This window comes from Vicugna pacos, chromosome 24 (assembly GCF_048564905.1).
Source record: "Vicugna pacos chromosome 24, VicPac4, whole genome shotgun sequence".
NCBI classification, from domain to species: domain Eukaryota; kingdom Metazoa; phylum Chordata; class Mammalia; order Artiodactyla; family Camelidae; genus Vicugna; species Vicugna pacos.
Window position 1 is genome coordinate 241739 of NC_133010.1, and position 14935 is coordinate 256673.

General features: G+C 54.7%; 1 protein-coding gene across 1 annotated transcript in view; it reads right to left on the reverse strand.

Moving 5' to 3' along the window:
• LOC140688951 (cytoplasmic dynein 2 intermediate chain 1-like) overlaps positions 1 to 14935 on the reverse strand; it is a 43595-nt gene that overhangs the window by 12157 nt on the left and 16503 nt on the right. Inside the window, 10 exon segments of the mRNA XM_072948909.1 lie at positions 1439 to 1592; positions 2298 to 2470; positions 3988 to 4117; positions 5087 to 5174; positions 5478 to 5611; positions 7502 to 7631; positions 8762 to 8864; positions 10905 to 11124; positions 11791 to 11868; positions 13771 to 13836. Of these exon segments, the coding sequence (XP_072805010.1) occupies positions 1439 to 1592; positions 2298 to 2470; positions 3988 to 4117; positions 5087 to 5174; positions 5478 to 5611; positions 7502 to 7631; positions 8762 to 8864; positions 10905 to 11124; positions 11791 to 11868; positions 13771 to 13836 (1276 nt within the window).

Below are 14935 nucleotides of genomic sequence, written 5' to 3' on the forward strand. Positions count from 1 at the left end.
AGCGGCAAGGTCGCCTCCAGAAGGGCAAAAATGGGTTGTTGGGAGACGAAAACCTGCGTCTTCACGTGGGAAGCACAGACACACTCGCGGTGCAAACAGATGCAAGACATCCACATGCGTGGCAGTATCACAGAACAGGAGGGGGAGCTGGAAGGCTACTCGGCTGGGAGAGAGGCCGGCCCAGACACATCTGACACGGGACTGCACCCAGAACGTACAAAGACCCCTCACATGCAGCAGTAAGCAGCAACGACTCAACTTACACCCCCGGGGAAGAGCTGGCAGACACCCGCCCAGACAGAGGGCGAGGGAGGATGCTCACCCGCGTCCTCGAGGAAACCACAGCAGAACCGCGAGACGCCCCACAGCTTAGCCAGTGAGGACGCAGCCTGCCTGTGCCACAGGCCCTGGTCCTGCCTGCCAACCACAGGACTACCTGGAAACCCCTGGACTGCTGGGTGGAAAGACCAAGCAGGTGCACCAGAGGTTCCGCCAACAGAGGGGAGGGAGCTCGGAAACGCCCGGTGCAGGAACCCCAGGGCCTCAGGCCAGGGAAGGAGGCCGGGCTCACAGGGCCCCTTACTCGCTGTCTGGAGAAAACCGGGGTTCCTGGGCAGGAGCAGAGGGAGCATGGGCTGAATGCAGTCGGGCCAAGGGCAGCCCCTCCACGGTCAGCGTGGGGTCAGTGCACCGTGCACGAGCTCCCCAGCCCCCAGCACTGGCAGGTGGGCCGGTACGGGCACTGAGCAAGCCAGTCCACAAAGCACAGAGAAAACCCCAGGACACGAGTGCCTCCCCAGTGGGGGTCGTGCTTGTGTGGTTGTGGCTGTGGTGGACTCTGGTTATAATTATGGCTGTGGTTGCAGTTATAGGTGGTTTGTTGTTGTTGGCTGCGGTTGTGACTTTAATCGTGGTTAGCTGTGGTTGTAGTCGTGGCTGTGGTTTGTTGTTGTGGTTGTAATCGTGGTTGTCTGTGGTTATAATAACAGTTGTGGTTGTAAATGTGGTTGTGGTTGTTTGTGGTTGTGGTTGTGGCCACAGCTGCTCAACATGCAGTAGTCAGTCACATGAGTCTAACTAGAGCTCCTGGCAGGTCGAGTGCTTCCAGTTCCCTTTGACGCAAGAGGCAACCACTTCTCCTCCTTCAGCCCTCTGTGGGTTGTCTCAGCCATGGGAGCGCAGGCTCTGATATGCCCCAGATGGATTTAAAACTGAAAGTCATCTCACTGAGGACCTGCAACCCCAGGTTCAACAAGAAAGGACACCCCACTGTCGCCGGCCGCTGCCTGAGCATCCCCTGGAAGGGGTCCATTTTTCCTGCTCGTCAAAGCACCCTTTTGCTCGTAGGTCAGACCGTTCTGGGGTAACTTGCAGTGACAAAACAGAGAGATTTCAGGGCCCCTCTGTAAGTCCGGGCTGACAGGCAGGCATCACTGACCAGTAGAAAACGTTGAGGTCCTGAACGTCCAGGAGCACCCACTCAGCTTCAGGGAGCAATGGATCCGGGTGTCCTCTCTCAGGTCCCACACCAGCACCGAGCCATGTGTGGTTCCAGCAAACAGCAAAAAGGCTTTACAGGGGCTGAAGCTGACCTGGAAAGACCCCCCGCCACGACAAAAGCCAGACACTGAGAGCTCCCATGGACCCTCCCATAGAAGCTGGGGACACAGCGCGGGGGGGGCGTGTCTGAGTGTCCGCGGCCTCAGGGATAAGAGAGGCAGTCGCGGGTGAGCCCCAGGCATCTCCATTCCGCCCAGCCGCCGCCCAGAGTGGCCAGGCCACCGCTGGTATGTCATCTGCCTCCCACGCGGCAGCACTCTGTGATTCCCAAGCCCCAAGACTGACGCCCACAGAAGTTACACTTCTCCACAGCCTGTGTGGAGATGGAAGATTCTGAGGTCATGGAGATCACGACTTGGAAACACGTGTGTATCCTCCCAGTCTGAAAGAACAGCTCTCCCATTGGACCTGCACGGTCAGCACACCACAGCCCCACCAGCTGGCCCGGAAAGGCTCAAGCTTGTTTAGAACCCCAGCAACATATGTCCCCAGCCGCGAGAGGCCAGGCACCGCTGCTGGGACCCCAGGGCGCCGGGCCCAGGTCTTCCTCAACCTGCAGCCGTGCTGCCACCCAATCCCAGAGGCCTGAGAGGTGAGCCGTCCTTCCAGCTGAGAGCACTGTGCCGCATCCCCTGCACACAGCGGCGGCGGCCGGGACAGAGGAAGCCACGTGGGAGCCCCCTCCTTGGCGCCCCTGGCCCACCCCCGAGTTACACGGACGATTCCTCAAGCTGTACCTCTGACTCGCACAGCAGGACCTTCTGAGGCCCTGACGGCTGCCAGATGTCCCACACGCAGAGCAGGTGCCTGCTGTCCAGCAGGGGCACCGAGGCCTTGCCAGGCAGACCGTGGACGGACACCACTGTCCGCCTCTGGGCCTGAGATGCGTGCACGCAGGTCACCCTTCGGTCTGAGGAGGAGACAAGAAAATGTACCTGTGGTTAGTGACCCACCAGGACCCACGTCACGTGAACACTTTTCAGACATGCATCAGCTCAACGAAGAGACAAACATGGTCCTTCACTGCCACACACGCCTAGATCTGGTGTCAACGGATGGCCACAGCTCGACTGGAGGCCACCCGTGCCCTTGGCCAACGTGGCCCCGCTCCCTCTCACTCCCCCACCGCTCCCACAGACTGGGTGGCACGGAGGGGTCTGGGGAGGCCCCGCGGCCAGCCCATCAGCACCTTGTCTGCCAGCAGTGGTGACACCTCCTCGCCCTCCCGTCGTGGCCCACTCCCCCATCCAGTCAGCTCAGTGATGTCTGTCTGTCTGTGTGTCCACTGCTGACTCCTGGGCCTGGGACACTGGACACTCCTGAACGTGTGGAACCAACAGAAGAGCAAGTGGGCGGCCAGCACTGTGTGGTTCCTGGTGGTCACAGTGTTGGGGGGGCCCTCGTCCCTACCTCCAAGCTCAGATCCAGGACCCGTGCCCCAGGCCCAGGCTCAGACACTGTCACCCCAGTCTCCTCCTGGTGCCTCACAACTCAACTTTACCAAGCAAAACACACCAGAACCTGCTTTCTGTTCACATATGGAACAGGGGCAGGTCCCACAGGACACACGAGCCTCCCCAAAGGGCCCTGGTGCGTGCTCAGCCAGGCCCCCAGCTCCGTGAAGCCACCGTCCCTCCTCGGCTTCTCAGGACGCAGAGGAACGTGGGAGCCTGCATGTCCGCGTTTCAGATGCTACAGATGCAATAATAGTATTTTTCGAGAATCAGTCTTATCTTTTAAAAACAAAAGCTCTCTCAAACAATATGAGTTTTTAAGAAACTAACACCACCAACTTTGCTAATGTTGGATGTGGAGGAACGTGAGTGCATCTGAACTGTATAAACAGCAGGTAGCACAGGAAACACCTAAAACACCCCAACTGGCGGCACCGGAGCCTGGTGCACACGGCCCGTGGGCCTCACCTCCGCTCACGGACCAGCCTGGCCACCCACGCCCTTACCAGCCACTTTGTTTAAAGCCCAGTGGCGACTTGCTCAAGAAGTCACACCTGGTCACGCGAAGGCAGTCTGTGTGGCTCACACAATCACGTGCAGTTTCACTGCGTGTGTGACGTCGCAAGGTGCCCTGTCCCCAGGAACCTACTTAAACTGAAGTCAGGAGCTCGATGGGAAACGCTGAGCCAAGTTCATTGCACGACTCCCACCCTGAACCCTCCCACGCTGCTCCTGCTGCACCTCTGAGCCAAAAACCAAAAGCAGCCGAAGGAAACAGGAAAATGACCGCGTGTCCTTCCTCCAGTCACGCCTCAGGAGGGCCCCACAAAACCGTGACCTTACACTTCAGTCTGCAGATGCAGAATCTCCATTCGATAAGCCCACTGTGGGGACAGAGGTGTCACAGTAAAGGTGGCCGTGCCGGCGTGAACGTCTCCCGCTAGACCCAGACGCCGAGCAGGGCCGTGCTTACTCTGGAGGAACAGCAGGCCGGTGTTGAAGGGGACGGAGCCGTCACTGAGAGGCAGGGTGCAGTCCTGTGCCCGGGGGGGCCAGCTCGGCTCCGCGGCCACACGGTCCTCTTCCAGCAAAGCCGCAATCACCTTCAAAGACATGAGAGCAGTCCTTGGTGAGCACTCCCAAAGTGCTCGCTTTACAGGAAAAACACCACACACAAATCACTACCTGGGCAGTTACCCATTTCCAAAAACCTAACTGCCCAAGTCCAAGACATCACGACAACTGACACAAGGAAACTAGAGTGTTCCTCCCACACAACAGCAGAGACTGCAGGGAAAATTCCAAAAACGTAAACTCCACGGGGGAGCCATGGTCCAACACAGGCATCGCTTGTCACAGAAAACATGGGCTAAAGGTAACAGGAGGGGGAGAGGTAGACCCTCCAGCGTTTCTAGAGGAAACTCAGCACAGCCCATGTCCCACTCGCCGGGCTGCACTGAGACCCAGTGTACAGCAGATCACCGTCCCTGCCCTCAGGAGTCAGGGGTCCAGTTTGGGACGATGGCAAGGAGGCGGGAGGGAGACGCAGTGGACTCAGGAAGGCAGCTGGCCCGGAGCGAGGCCCGGGGAGAAGATGAGGGACCACGGTGACATGAAGCCGCCGGGCCTGTCCCCAAGTCATCCTGCACCACCTTCCCCCCGCCCATCCTCACTCCACGTCAACTCTAAGAGAAGCTGAATAAGTTTAAAGTCACATGAAACCAGACTCTGTAACGCGCTGGGGGAAGAATCTCCGAGACTCATACTGAGCCTTCGTGGAGGATCTGGTGACTGTGACCGGCTCTGACCCAACTGAGGGGCAGGGCTGGGGCTCAGATGAGATAAGCGGGCACTCAGGATCCCCGTCGCTCCCTCAGCCTTTGGACGTACTTAGAACCAGTTTTTAAAGCCATAAGTTTACTAATTTCAAATACCCTGGGTATGTGTGTCCCTTGCCAACTTAACATACCTGTTTTTCAGTCTAGATTTTACAATGCAAGCAATTAACGTTAAGGAATACAATCCAGAAGCACAGACAGCACTAGCAAGATGCAGCCCCAGGACCGGCATACCTGGCAGGCTGCCCGGAGGAAGCTGCACAGCTGGGGCATGTCGACCTTCGGGACCACGGCAGCGCCACCAGGGCTGCCCCGTCACTCCCTGAAAGATAGCTCATGTGAAACCAGCTAGGTGGACTCACAGGCACACGTCACAAACTTAAAGTTGTTGCAAACAAATGAGGAGCACAGACTGCCCAAATTAAGAGCAGGGAGTGTTGGGGGAGCCCGTCTGCAACGCGCCTGTTTGAGGGTGAGGTCCTTCCCTTGTGTGGGCCTGGATCGGGGCCCAGACACTAGGGGTTCTGAACAGCCAGGAGGCGGCTGGGAAGAGCACGTGTTTCCACAGCCGCACAGCAGTGACCACACCCAGGACAGAGAAAGGGCAAGAAGGTAACAAACATACCCCAGGGCCAGGAGCCGTTTACCCCCAGACACAGCCGCACTCTCTCCCGGGTGCTGGGTCCACACTTCCCGGGTCTCCACCTCTTCGGTCTGCACGTCCCTCTTCACATGGTCTTCGTTACACTGAACGTATGCCTTAAAAACAAGGTGTGCCAGAGTCAGCTCTGGGTCTTGACCTCAGAGCAATTTCTCACAACTGAAAAGAAAACGATTAAAATGTTTAAAGTTAATAATGACAGTCTTCTTGCTTCTGTCAAAAATAAGTACCACAGCGTAAATAAAGCCACACAAATGCTGCTCATGTCTTAAACATTCGATACACACAGGCCTGAATCTCAGAAGTGATTTCAGAAAGTCACATCAAACAAGTCAACTCTGGTTTGAAAACACTGTTACCAAGTCCACCGGCACCCTACTCTCTTAGAGCACAGAGGCTTAGCAAAACCAGTTTTTTAATTTAAAAAAGGCACATGCTTTAGGGGTAGGGGATTAAGAGGTACAAACTACTACGTATCAAATGAGTAAGACACAAGGACACACTGCACAGCACAGGGAGCAGAGCCAGTGTTTTATGCTAACTGTAAATGGAGCATAAAACACTTAAAAAGTGTGAGTCACTTTGTTGTGTACCTGAAATATGTAATACTGTCCATCATCTACACCTCAATAAATTAATTGATTAATTAATTAAAATAAGTAAATTAAAAAATCAAAAGAAACAAGCAGAAAAAGCTACATGCTTCAGGGAAGACAGTAAGATACTAAGAGCTTTGAATGAGGAAAACAAGCAGAGAAGTCAGAGTATCTGCTCAGGGTCAGAGTGAGTCCAGCTGCAAAGCCAGGATTAATCTGGCGGCTTCTTAAATTTCATCCTGTGATCCTCCACTGAGAGGTTCCTGACGGAATTCACCCAGGAGCATGCTGATCCGCGGCACCATTGGGATGCAAGAGAAGCATCAGAGGGTGTCCCTGACTTTAAAACGCCGCCAACTGTTGGGAACTAGACTGAAACATAATTAACAATAGAAAGCAGGATGGGGGACAGAGCTGGGGGACGGGGGAGCAGCGCTGGGCCAGGGGCAATTCAGCAGGAGTCACCAGGAAGGAGCCCTGAGAACAGGCTGTGGACACGGAGGGACAGACAGGTCACCAAGAGGAGAGGCAGGGACAGCAGGAGCACATGATGGAGAACAACAGGGAGACGACAAATGGGCCTGGCAAGGAGGACACACGCAGGTGACGAGGGACCTGGTGAGGTAAGGGAGACACTTAGTGAGGCAAGGGGGACACAGGCAGTGATGGGGACCTGGCATAGAAAGACCTGGGAGAAGAGGCAGGTGGATGGGAACAGAGGAGGGAATCTAAGGTGAGCCCGGCATCTTGGGAGCTCGGGAAGAACCTGAGTGGTCATACCTGCAGGACAGGGAGGACGTGCAGGACTGCTCCACCCTACAGGAACCTGGACAGTGACCAGAGGTGACATCCCGTGACTTCCCAGAAACCCTCCCTTGGTCGAGCTGTCTGTCCTCTGAGCCAGGAGCCTGCCCAGTCCTCCTGTGTGACCACGTTTGTGCTGGAAGGCTCTGGACATGGAGGACGTCGCACAATCTCTCCAGGGAAGAGCCCGTGACGGAGGAGCCCCTCTTCCCTCAAGTCTGTGTCCTTCACACCATCCCAGGTTCTAACATCATGGCAGGACAGAGCCAGGCTCAATCCCCTCCCTACATTGTACCTGCACTGTCACCTGTCAGCACACCTGCACCACCTGCTCACCTGTCAGCACACCTGCACTCACCTGCTCACCTGTCAGCACACCTGCACCCACCTGCTCACCTGTCAGCACACCTCCATCTGCTCACCTGTCAGCACACTTGCACCCACCTGCTCACCTGATAGCACACCTGCACCCACCTGCTCACCTGATAGCACACCTGCACCACCTGCTCACCTGTCAGTACACCTGCACCACCTGCTCACCTGTCAGCACACCTCCATCTGCTCACCTGTCAGCACACTTGCACTCACCTGCTTGGTGTTCTTCTTCCCAAAGCTCCTGATGTACATGTCATACTCATTCCCCGGTGGCAGATCCAGGAGGGAGAAGGTGAATGAGAAGTCCAGGTCGATGAGCCGGAGCAGCTTTGTGCTGCGCATCCTCAAAACAGTTGGAAACAAAACAATGTCAAACAGACAACGTGCAGAAGGGGGAACAGGCCTCGTGGTGAGATGGTAGCTCTTGCTGAGGACCTAACTGACGTTTGGTGTGAGTCAGATATTAATGGTCATTAAAGATAAGACACCGCAAATGGACGGGTGATGCCATGTGGCTGGACCACGCTGACGGCATTTTGTCTGCTCTGTCTCAGAGCCCTAGGCCCGCCCATCCCTCCAGAGGACTGAACTCTGTCCTGCTCACAGGCGTGCACCCAAGACACATGTGCTCCCTGTCACCCCACCTGTCTTCACTTGATACCAACACTGAGAGCTTTGCTGCTGCAGATGGTTAGTGGGCTGGAGACCTGGGGGGCACGGCGAGGAGAAACCCCCAAGTTCCAGTCAGTGTGGACGCCTTCTCCCCAGCAGTCATGCTCTGGTTTTGCTTTGGCCTCTGTGAACCTACAGCTCCACTCCTCCATCGAATCTGCACTAGACCCAACACTCAGTCCTCGATCACCGACTGAGAACTTCACTTCCATGAATCTATGAATGCTACAAATTTCTGAGTTCACAGTAAGGCAAGCTTGGACTCTGACACGTGGAGGAACAGCTCTCGTGGTTCACACTCAGCTCCCTCAACCCCAGAGGCTGACTCGAGCCTGTGGTCGTCTACACAAGGACCTAAGGACATCAATACGGGCATGGTGTCCGGGGCACTTGGGCCGCATGGCCCACCTGGGACTCTCGCCTGAGAATTCTCCAGCTGCACGTCCGAGAAGCAGCAGGGCTCACAGGGCTGTTCAAACCCTGAGCAATGCCAACCACGCCTCGAGAGGCAGTGGCACCTGCAGGGGGTCAGGCCCGGCCGCCAGCCCTGTGACCACCTGACTGCAACTCTGCTGCAGCCGTGACAGGTGGGGCTCCCAGGGCCCCTGAAACTGATACAACGTTAGGGCCACATGTCTTTGTGCAACACTGCACACCCACAGCAATAACACCACACCGGGCACAGGGAGACGCAGCACAAATTAAAGACCCTGCCTGCCCATCAGCTAACTTTCAAAGGTACGTTGAAGAGAAGCATTTTAAAACTAATCACACCTTCTGCAAATTTCCCAGTCCACCTACTTTTGCTTAAGTGCCTGAGTCTGGCTCTTCTGACGGTGTGAGGCTGTTGCAAAATCCACGAGAATTCCACAAACAGGGATTTGGGAAGGGGAATTGTTTGCACCTGTTTAGGAAAAAAAGCTATTTTTGTGAAACTGAAATATTTCTTTCAAGCAAAGGAAGTCAAGAGTAAAGGAATGAGAAGCACGCATAACACTTATGCTCAATAAGTCTTTACACGTAACTGGTGACGACAAAGGGAAACACCTTCCCCGGGCATCTGGAGAACCGCTTCTGCTCATTTCATCTAAAACTCTCAGCAACGAAGCACAATTTCCTACGTATGCACCAATCATACTAGTTTCAGAAATATTTAAGAACACAACAGAAGATGCAGTCCTCCACTCCCATCCTCCTCCAAAACTGCACGCTCTGTAAGGGACTGAGATGTGTAAGGCAGAGCTGAAAATGGCAGACGTGAGCTCCTGGGGTCTGGCCACTCGCTGCCCCGAGACAAACGGGCAGGTGCGGGCAGAGGTAGCTGGGCTGGTGACCAGTCATGGAGCAGCCTAAAGGCTCCTGTGAGGGTCAGCAGCTCCGCCCACCACTCTGCCATGCATGGACCTCCTCACATCGCCTCTTCCCCAAGGGTTTCTGAGGTTTCCATACAGATGTACCTACATGTCTATTATGTATTTATTTCAACTGTATCTTAATCCAACTTCTTAGTCCTTCTGCATTTGTGTTTGAACTCATCCAAAGAGCATGAACCACCCTGCTGGCTTACAGTTTTACCAAATCCCCGAGGCCTGCGGGACGGAAGCCATCCCACAGCCCCAGCTCTGCCCGGTGCTGGCCTTCTGCAGTGAGCAGGTGGCCAGTCTGTGAGCCTCCACCCTCCCACGGTCAGAACACCCACCAGCAGGACTGAGACAAGGGTGGAAGCAGGTCATGTTTATGAGAAGAACCCTAGCATCTGCCAAGCACCGCGCAGGACCGGAGATGATGCTGACTGCTGCTCCAGCTTCAGAAGTGAGGAAACTGGCCCCTGACTGAGGCCACAGGGTCAAGACGAGAACAAAGACCCTGCGGAGCAGGTGTCTGCCCTTGGGAAACACTCGCCAGCCAAGCATGCAATTCCTTTTGGCGGTATGTGAACACTTTCACACCACGGAGTAACTTACTGCTCTGGAAAGTTACTTATCAAACAGTTTCCTGTCGCCCTGGACAAAGATGAAGCATGTCATTTACAAACAAACAGGCCACTGCTGCAGCCACAGCCACCCCCGACATGGGGCTGACTGCGGAGGACAAGGAGAGCCAACACCTTTCGGCCGCTGAAAGATGGCGACCGGACGCCACCAACGACTAAGGTCTCTGTGTCACCACAGGCCTGGCGCCCCCAAGCGCTTCGCATGTGGCAGCTTGTTTAGTTAAGTCCACAGCAGCCCTGAAGATGCCATGCCCTTGTTCTACGGGCGAGGAGCCAGGCACAGAGAGGCCAAGGTACCGCCAGGCCGCACAGCAGCGACAGGCAGCACACCAGAGCCTGTGGGCCGCCACCCGGCTCCAAGGTTCAAGAGGACCCTGCACACCAGCACCCCGGCTCAGTCCTGCTCCCTCCAGAGCAGACGCACAAGACGAGGCAACAGTCGCTCTGCCTGGCCTCACCTGGATCATCACATCGTATTAATTTACTCGTTAACAATTATTTTATGAAACCATTTAAAGCAGTACACTATCCAATGTTTTTAATATTGTCCTATTTGAATTTTGGGGGTTATTTTAATGCTGATTTTTTATTAGAATATCATAGTTTTCCCTTTAAGTGGTTTTAAAATATTTATTCCTGCCCTTATACAAGTGACTTTATCGTATCCAGATGCCAAGAACTTCTGAGCAAAGTACACTTCCTAAGGAAAAGCCCTGGGAAAGGAGACTCCCCTGGAGGTGCCCTGACCCCTGAGCACTGCGTTGGTCCTGGGACCTGCTGCCCCTCATTGGTGACACTCATCTCCTCTGTTAGAAAAAAAGCAGCCTGCACAGCAGCCTGGCTGACTGACCCCGGGAAATGGGCGGTGTCTGCAGCCGGTGGCCCCATGGGCACTGAGCAGTGCTCAGGCACCTGTAGTGGGGAGCGGGGGAACTGGCCCGGCTCACGTACCTGGCCCTGCGCCCCTTCCACGCTCCACCCGGCCTGGGCTCTCCAACAGCTTCCAAGACAGCTCGCCCACCCGTTCGTTCTCCGCATGGATGGCTTTCCGAATTTCTTCAATCTCCCTCCTTCTGGCCGGGGGAAGCTCTTCTGCCATCTCTGCTGATTCAAGTGCATCCAGCCCGCTGTCCTCATCCCCGTCACAGACCTCAAAGTCATTCTCATAGTCCTGCAAACAGTCACAGAGCCTGGAGCTACTAGGACAAACCCTACACGGAAGAAAATACACAACTTGTCCCCTGAAGCAGAAGAGGGCCGCAGCGAGGCTCAGTCTGTAAAGTCCAGGGTCACTGAGTGACCAATCGTGTAAATGGCTGCACGTGTTTCTCTAAAAAGGAACCGGAGCCTACAGACCTGCATCCACCAAGACCTGAGTGGACAACCATGTGCAAACGCTTCAGTGTGGGGAATGTGCGTGTATGTGCATGTAGACACGTGTACTTCGTGCTCCACGCAGATATACACGCACACAGGTGTACACACATGTACACACACACCTATACACACGTACACACACGTCCAGGCATGCACACACACACACGTATAACACATGTACACACACACGTACACACACGTACACACATGTCCCGGCGTGCACGCACACACAAGTTTGATTGGGGAGCACCAACAACAGGGTAAACTTAAGTCATTTAATCACATCACATTGGTCAGCATTGGTAGACGCGTAGGTAACAGACCTAAGTCAGATACGGAGTGTTAAGAGCAATAAAAAGAGAAAAACTGTTAAGTTTCTAGCTTTAGAACAAATTATCTTTAAGATGAGAATACTTTTAATGCTAATAATAGAATAATTTTAATTTTTATTTACACCTACTTCAAAATAATCTTCAAAACCGGCTGTATGTTCACCAGCTCCTGCGTTTTCTGAGTCAGCGTCTTCCTTTCCAATCTCCTGGAGGAAGAAATGAAACATATAACTAAGACATCCAATCATAAATTTGAATCTTGCAAATGGGTTGGGAAAACATATGTTTTCTGAGATTCATTTGACGTTGCTTATTTTAAAATGTGTTTATAAAACTAATATAACCTAACCACAAATTCTTACAGAAATACCCTCATGATGAGTATGACCACGAAGAGAAAGCGTCAACAGTCACACTCTGAGAAGCCTCTGGAATTCTGACGACTAAAGAAAAGAGGCAACCACAGATGCACAGCAGCGCCTCCCCACAACCACATCTGCGTCTTCCCTGTGAAGACACAGACACGTGTGTTCCTGCACGCAGGGACGCCTGCTCTGGCCCCGACCCCGCCCTGTGGGCCTCAGGGTCTCTCCTGAAATCGGAGGACATGCGTTCCGTGGGGCTCCGGAGGGTGGGTGGCCTCCCTGGCCGGAAGGAAGAGGGTCCCAGGAAAACCAGCAGAGCACGTTCCAGGTTTCCAGGGAAGAGGCAGCAGAAACGAGCACCGGTGGAGAAAACTCCCATTCCCCACAGCTGCTCCTGCTCGTCCACCTGCTCTTCCCGCCCAGTGGGGACGTGGCACCTCTGCATCCCACAGGCACCCACGTCGGGGCTCCCCCAGGGCCCTGCGCCCCCACCTGACAGCTGCTCCACCACTGTCCCCAGTCCAGCCCCAACCTTCCCGTGTCCCCTGTCCCCTCTCAGTCACACGAGTGAGGGGAAATCTGATCAAAACCACACAGCTCGCTGCACTGGGGGATGGATGGATGGGTGGCCGAGCCACCACATATCCACCCACCAAAGTGTCCTTGGTTTCTATCCTGGAGAAGAAATAAAAGTGGCATCAATGGGAGCCTCTGGCGCCTACAGATGGGATGGATGTGGGGGTTAGAGCAGCTGTGCGGGGGGGGGTGTGGCCTGCCCCAGGGAAGGAGAGGCCTGTCAGCCTTTCAGGATTAAACCAGGGCAGGTGTCGGGGATAGTGGAGGGAGGCGGCCTGGACCTGGTGGGAGACAGGCCAACAGGCGGGGAGCTCAGGGAGGAGGGCAGGAGATGCTGAGAGATGTGAGGCCAGTGGGTGTCCTACCCCAAGCCCCCAGGCGCTGCCACCGTGGCCACGTGGGCCTGCGCCCACAGGACCGAGAGACAATTCCCAAGGGCACTGTACGGCCGGGTGGCGCAGTGACTCCAAGCAAACGCTGTTCAGGAAGAACTGCCCCGAGACAAGGCCTCCCAGCCCGACATCGCAGCAGAGGGACGTCACGCTCACTGCACCAAAAGCGGGAGCCCTGAGACTGGTGAGAGAAACTGAAACGAATGCTCTGCAGGAGCTTCAAACAAAACTCACAGCACACAAGCTCCTCACGTCCCCAACAACGCCCCCCTCAGCAACACTCAGGGCCTGACAGCGGGAAGGGTGCCGGCCAGGGGGACAGGAGGGTGATGGCAAGAAAGTGTCCCCCATCCTGTGGAGGCACTGAGCAGAGAGCCCCCCACGTCACCCACAGTTTTGGAAAGAATGGCTCAGTCTCACCAGCGGGCCCCTCTGGTCGGAGGGCAGCTTCCGTCCAACTCTCTGGTTTGGCATTTATCTCTGAAAAGTATCTGCAACCTTGAACACCTCTCACCAACAACAGCCTGAATTCGGTCTTTTGTAATGTCTCTAGTTTCTCCAGTTCTCCCCAAACTTGGTGACTGTAAATGCAGAGCACCCAGGTGCAGGCTGGGCACCCACCCGCCCCGAGCTCCTCCCAGTCCGCTTTGCAGCCCCACCAGGACCACGGCCTCGCAAACGGACGCCAACACCCCTACCTCCCGCCCCAGTCCCCGTCACAGGTGCCCGAGTGCAGGGAACACAGGTGACAGCCAGACACGCGCCCTCTCCTCACCACTGCCTCCTCGCTGCCTCGCCTCCGGGCCAGCTTCCATTCCAAAGCGCCCTCCTCGCGGCCATGCTGAGGACAGAACGCGGTGGTCAGTGCCAGGGAGCGTCTCCGGGCAACCCCGGGCCACCCATCCCTCTGTGGGGCCTCGGGTCTGGCTGGGAGGCAGCCCAGTGCTGCGATGCCCCACAAGTCACTCAGCCTCTCGTGCATCACTGTCTCCTCTGAGAAGCGGGAGAGCCTTCCTGGTGCCTCCTCCCTGGTGCCAGCGAGGGGCGGGCAAGACGGAAGAAGTCGGGCACCAGCCCTGCTATGGTCACTGGCACCAGAAGGCACAGTTCTCGGACATCACCGCCCTGAACTATTCAGTGCCTGAGTGTGGGGACGGCACGGTACCCCCATGAACAAGGGGGTCGTCCACACATCCAGAACATATTCTGGCATATTGAGGGTCTCATAAACGCTCAAGAACTAAATCAAGGTCAAGTCAGTGCCGATGCTATGAAACACATGCCCCAAGCACAAGCCAAAACGACCTGTCAAATGTCTTCAAGGTCCCTTCTGGATACCTTAAGGAAAAAAGTACTTAACATATTTTGCTCCTTTGGTGAGAAAGAGAATGTAAAATAAATGTCTCGTTGATAATTTTTCACATTGGTTACATGTTGAAAGAAAAATATTTCAGGACTGTAGGGTTATATATTATTAAAATTGATTTTATGTTTCTTTTTTAAGGTGATTACCAAAAAATTGAAAATTACAAATATGGCTCATGTTATAATTCTAGTGAACAATGTTAACCTGTACAAAAAAAAATGGGAGACACAAGGAAAACAGAAAAAGATATATTCTCATCCAATAATTCCACATTCAGAAGTTTACCCACAAAAAGTAGGAAAGAGGCCTGTATCATTAGAGCTGGAGGGATTTCCACAATGAACTGGGAAAAACAGTGTGCTGCACTGGGGTGGGGCGAGAAAAAGGACCCAAATCCCCCAAACACATGTATCAAAGCAGGACTGGAAACCATCACACAGAAAAAAGGTCATGTGGGAAGAAACATTTGCACAGCTGACTTTTCCCTAAGGAGTGGCTGCACTGGACAGTGAGTGACCCAACCACTGCCTCAAACTGGTGACTAAAACACTCACACACCCAGCAGCACACATGC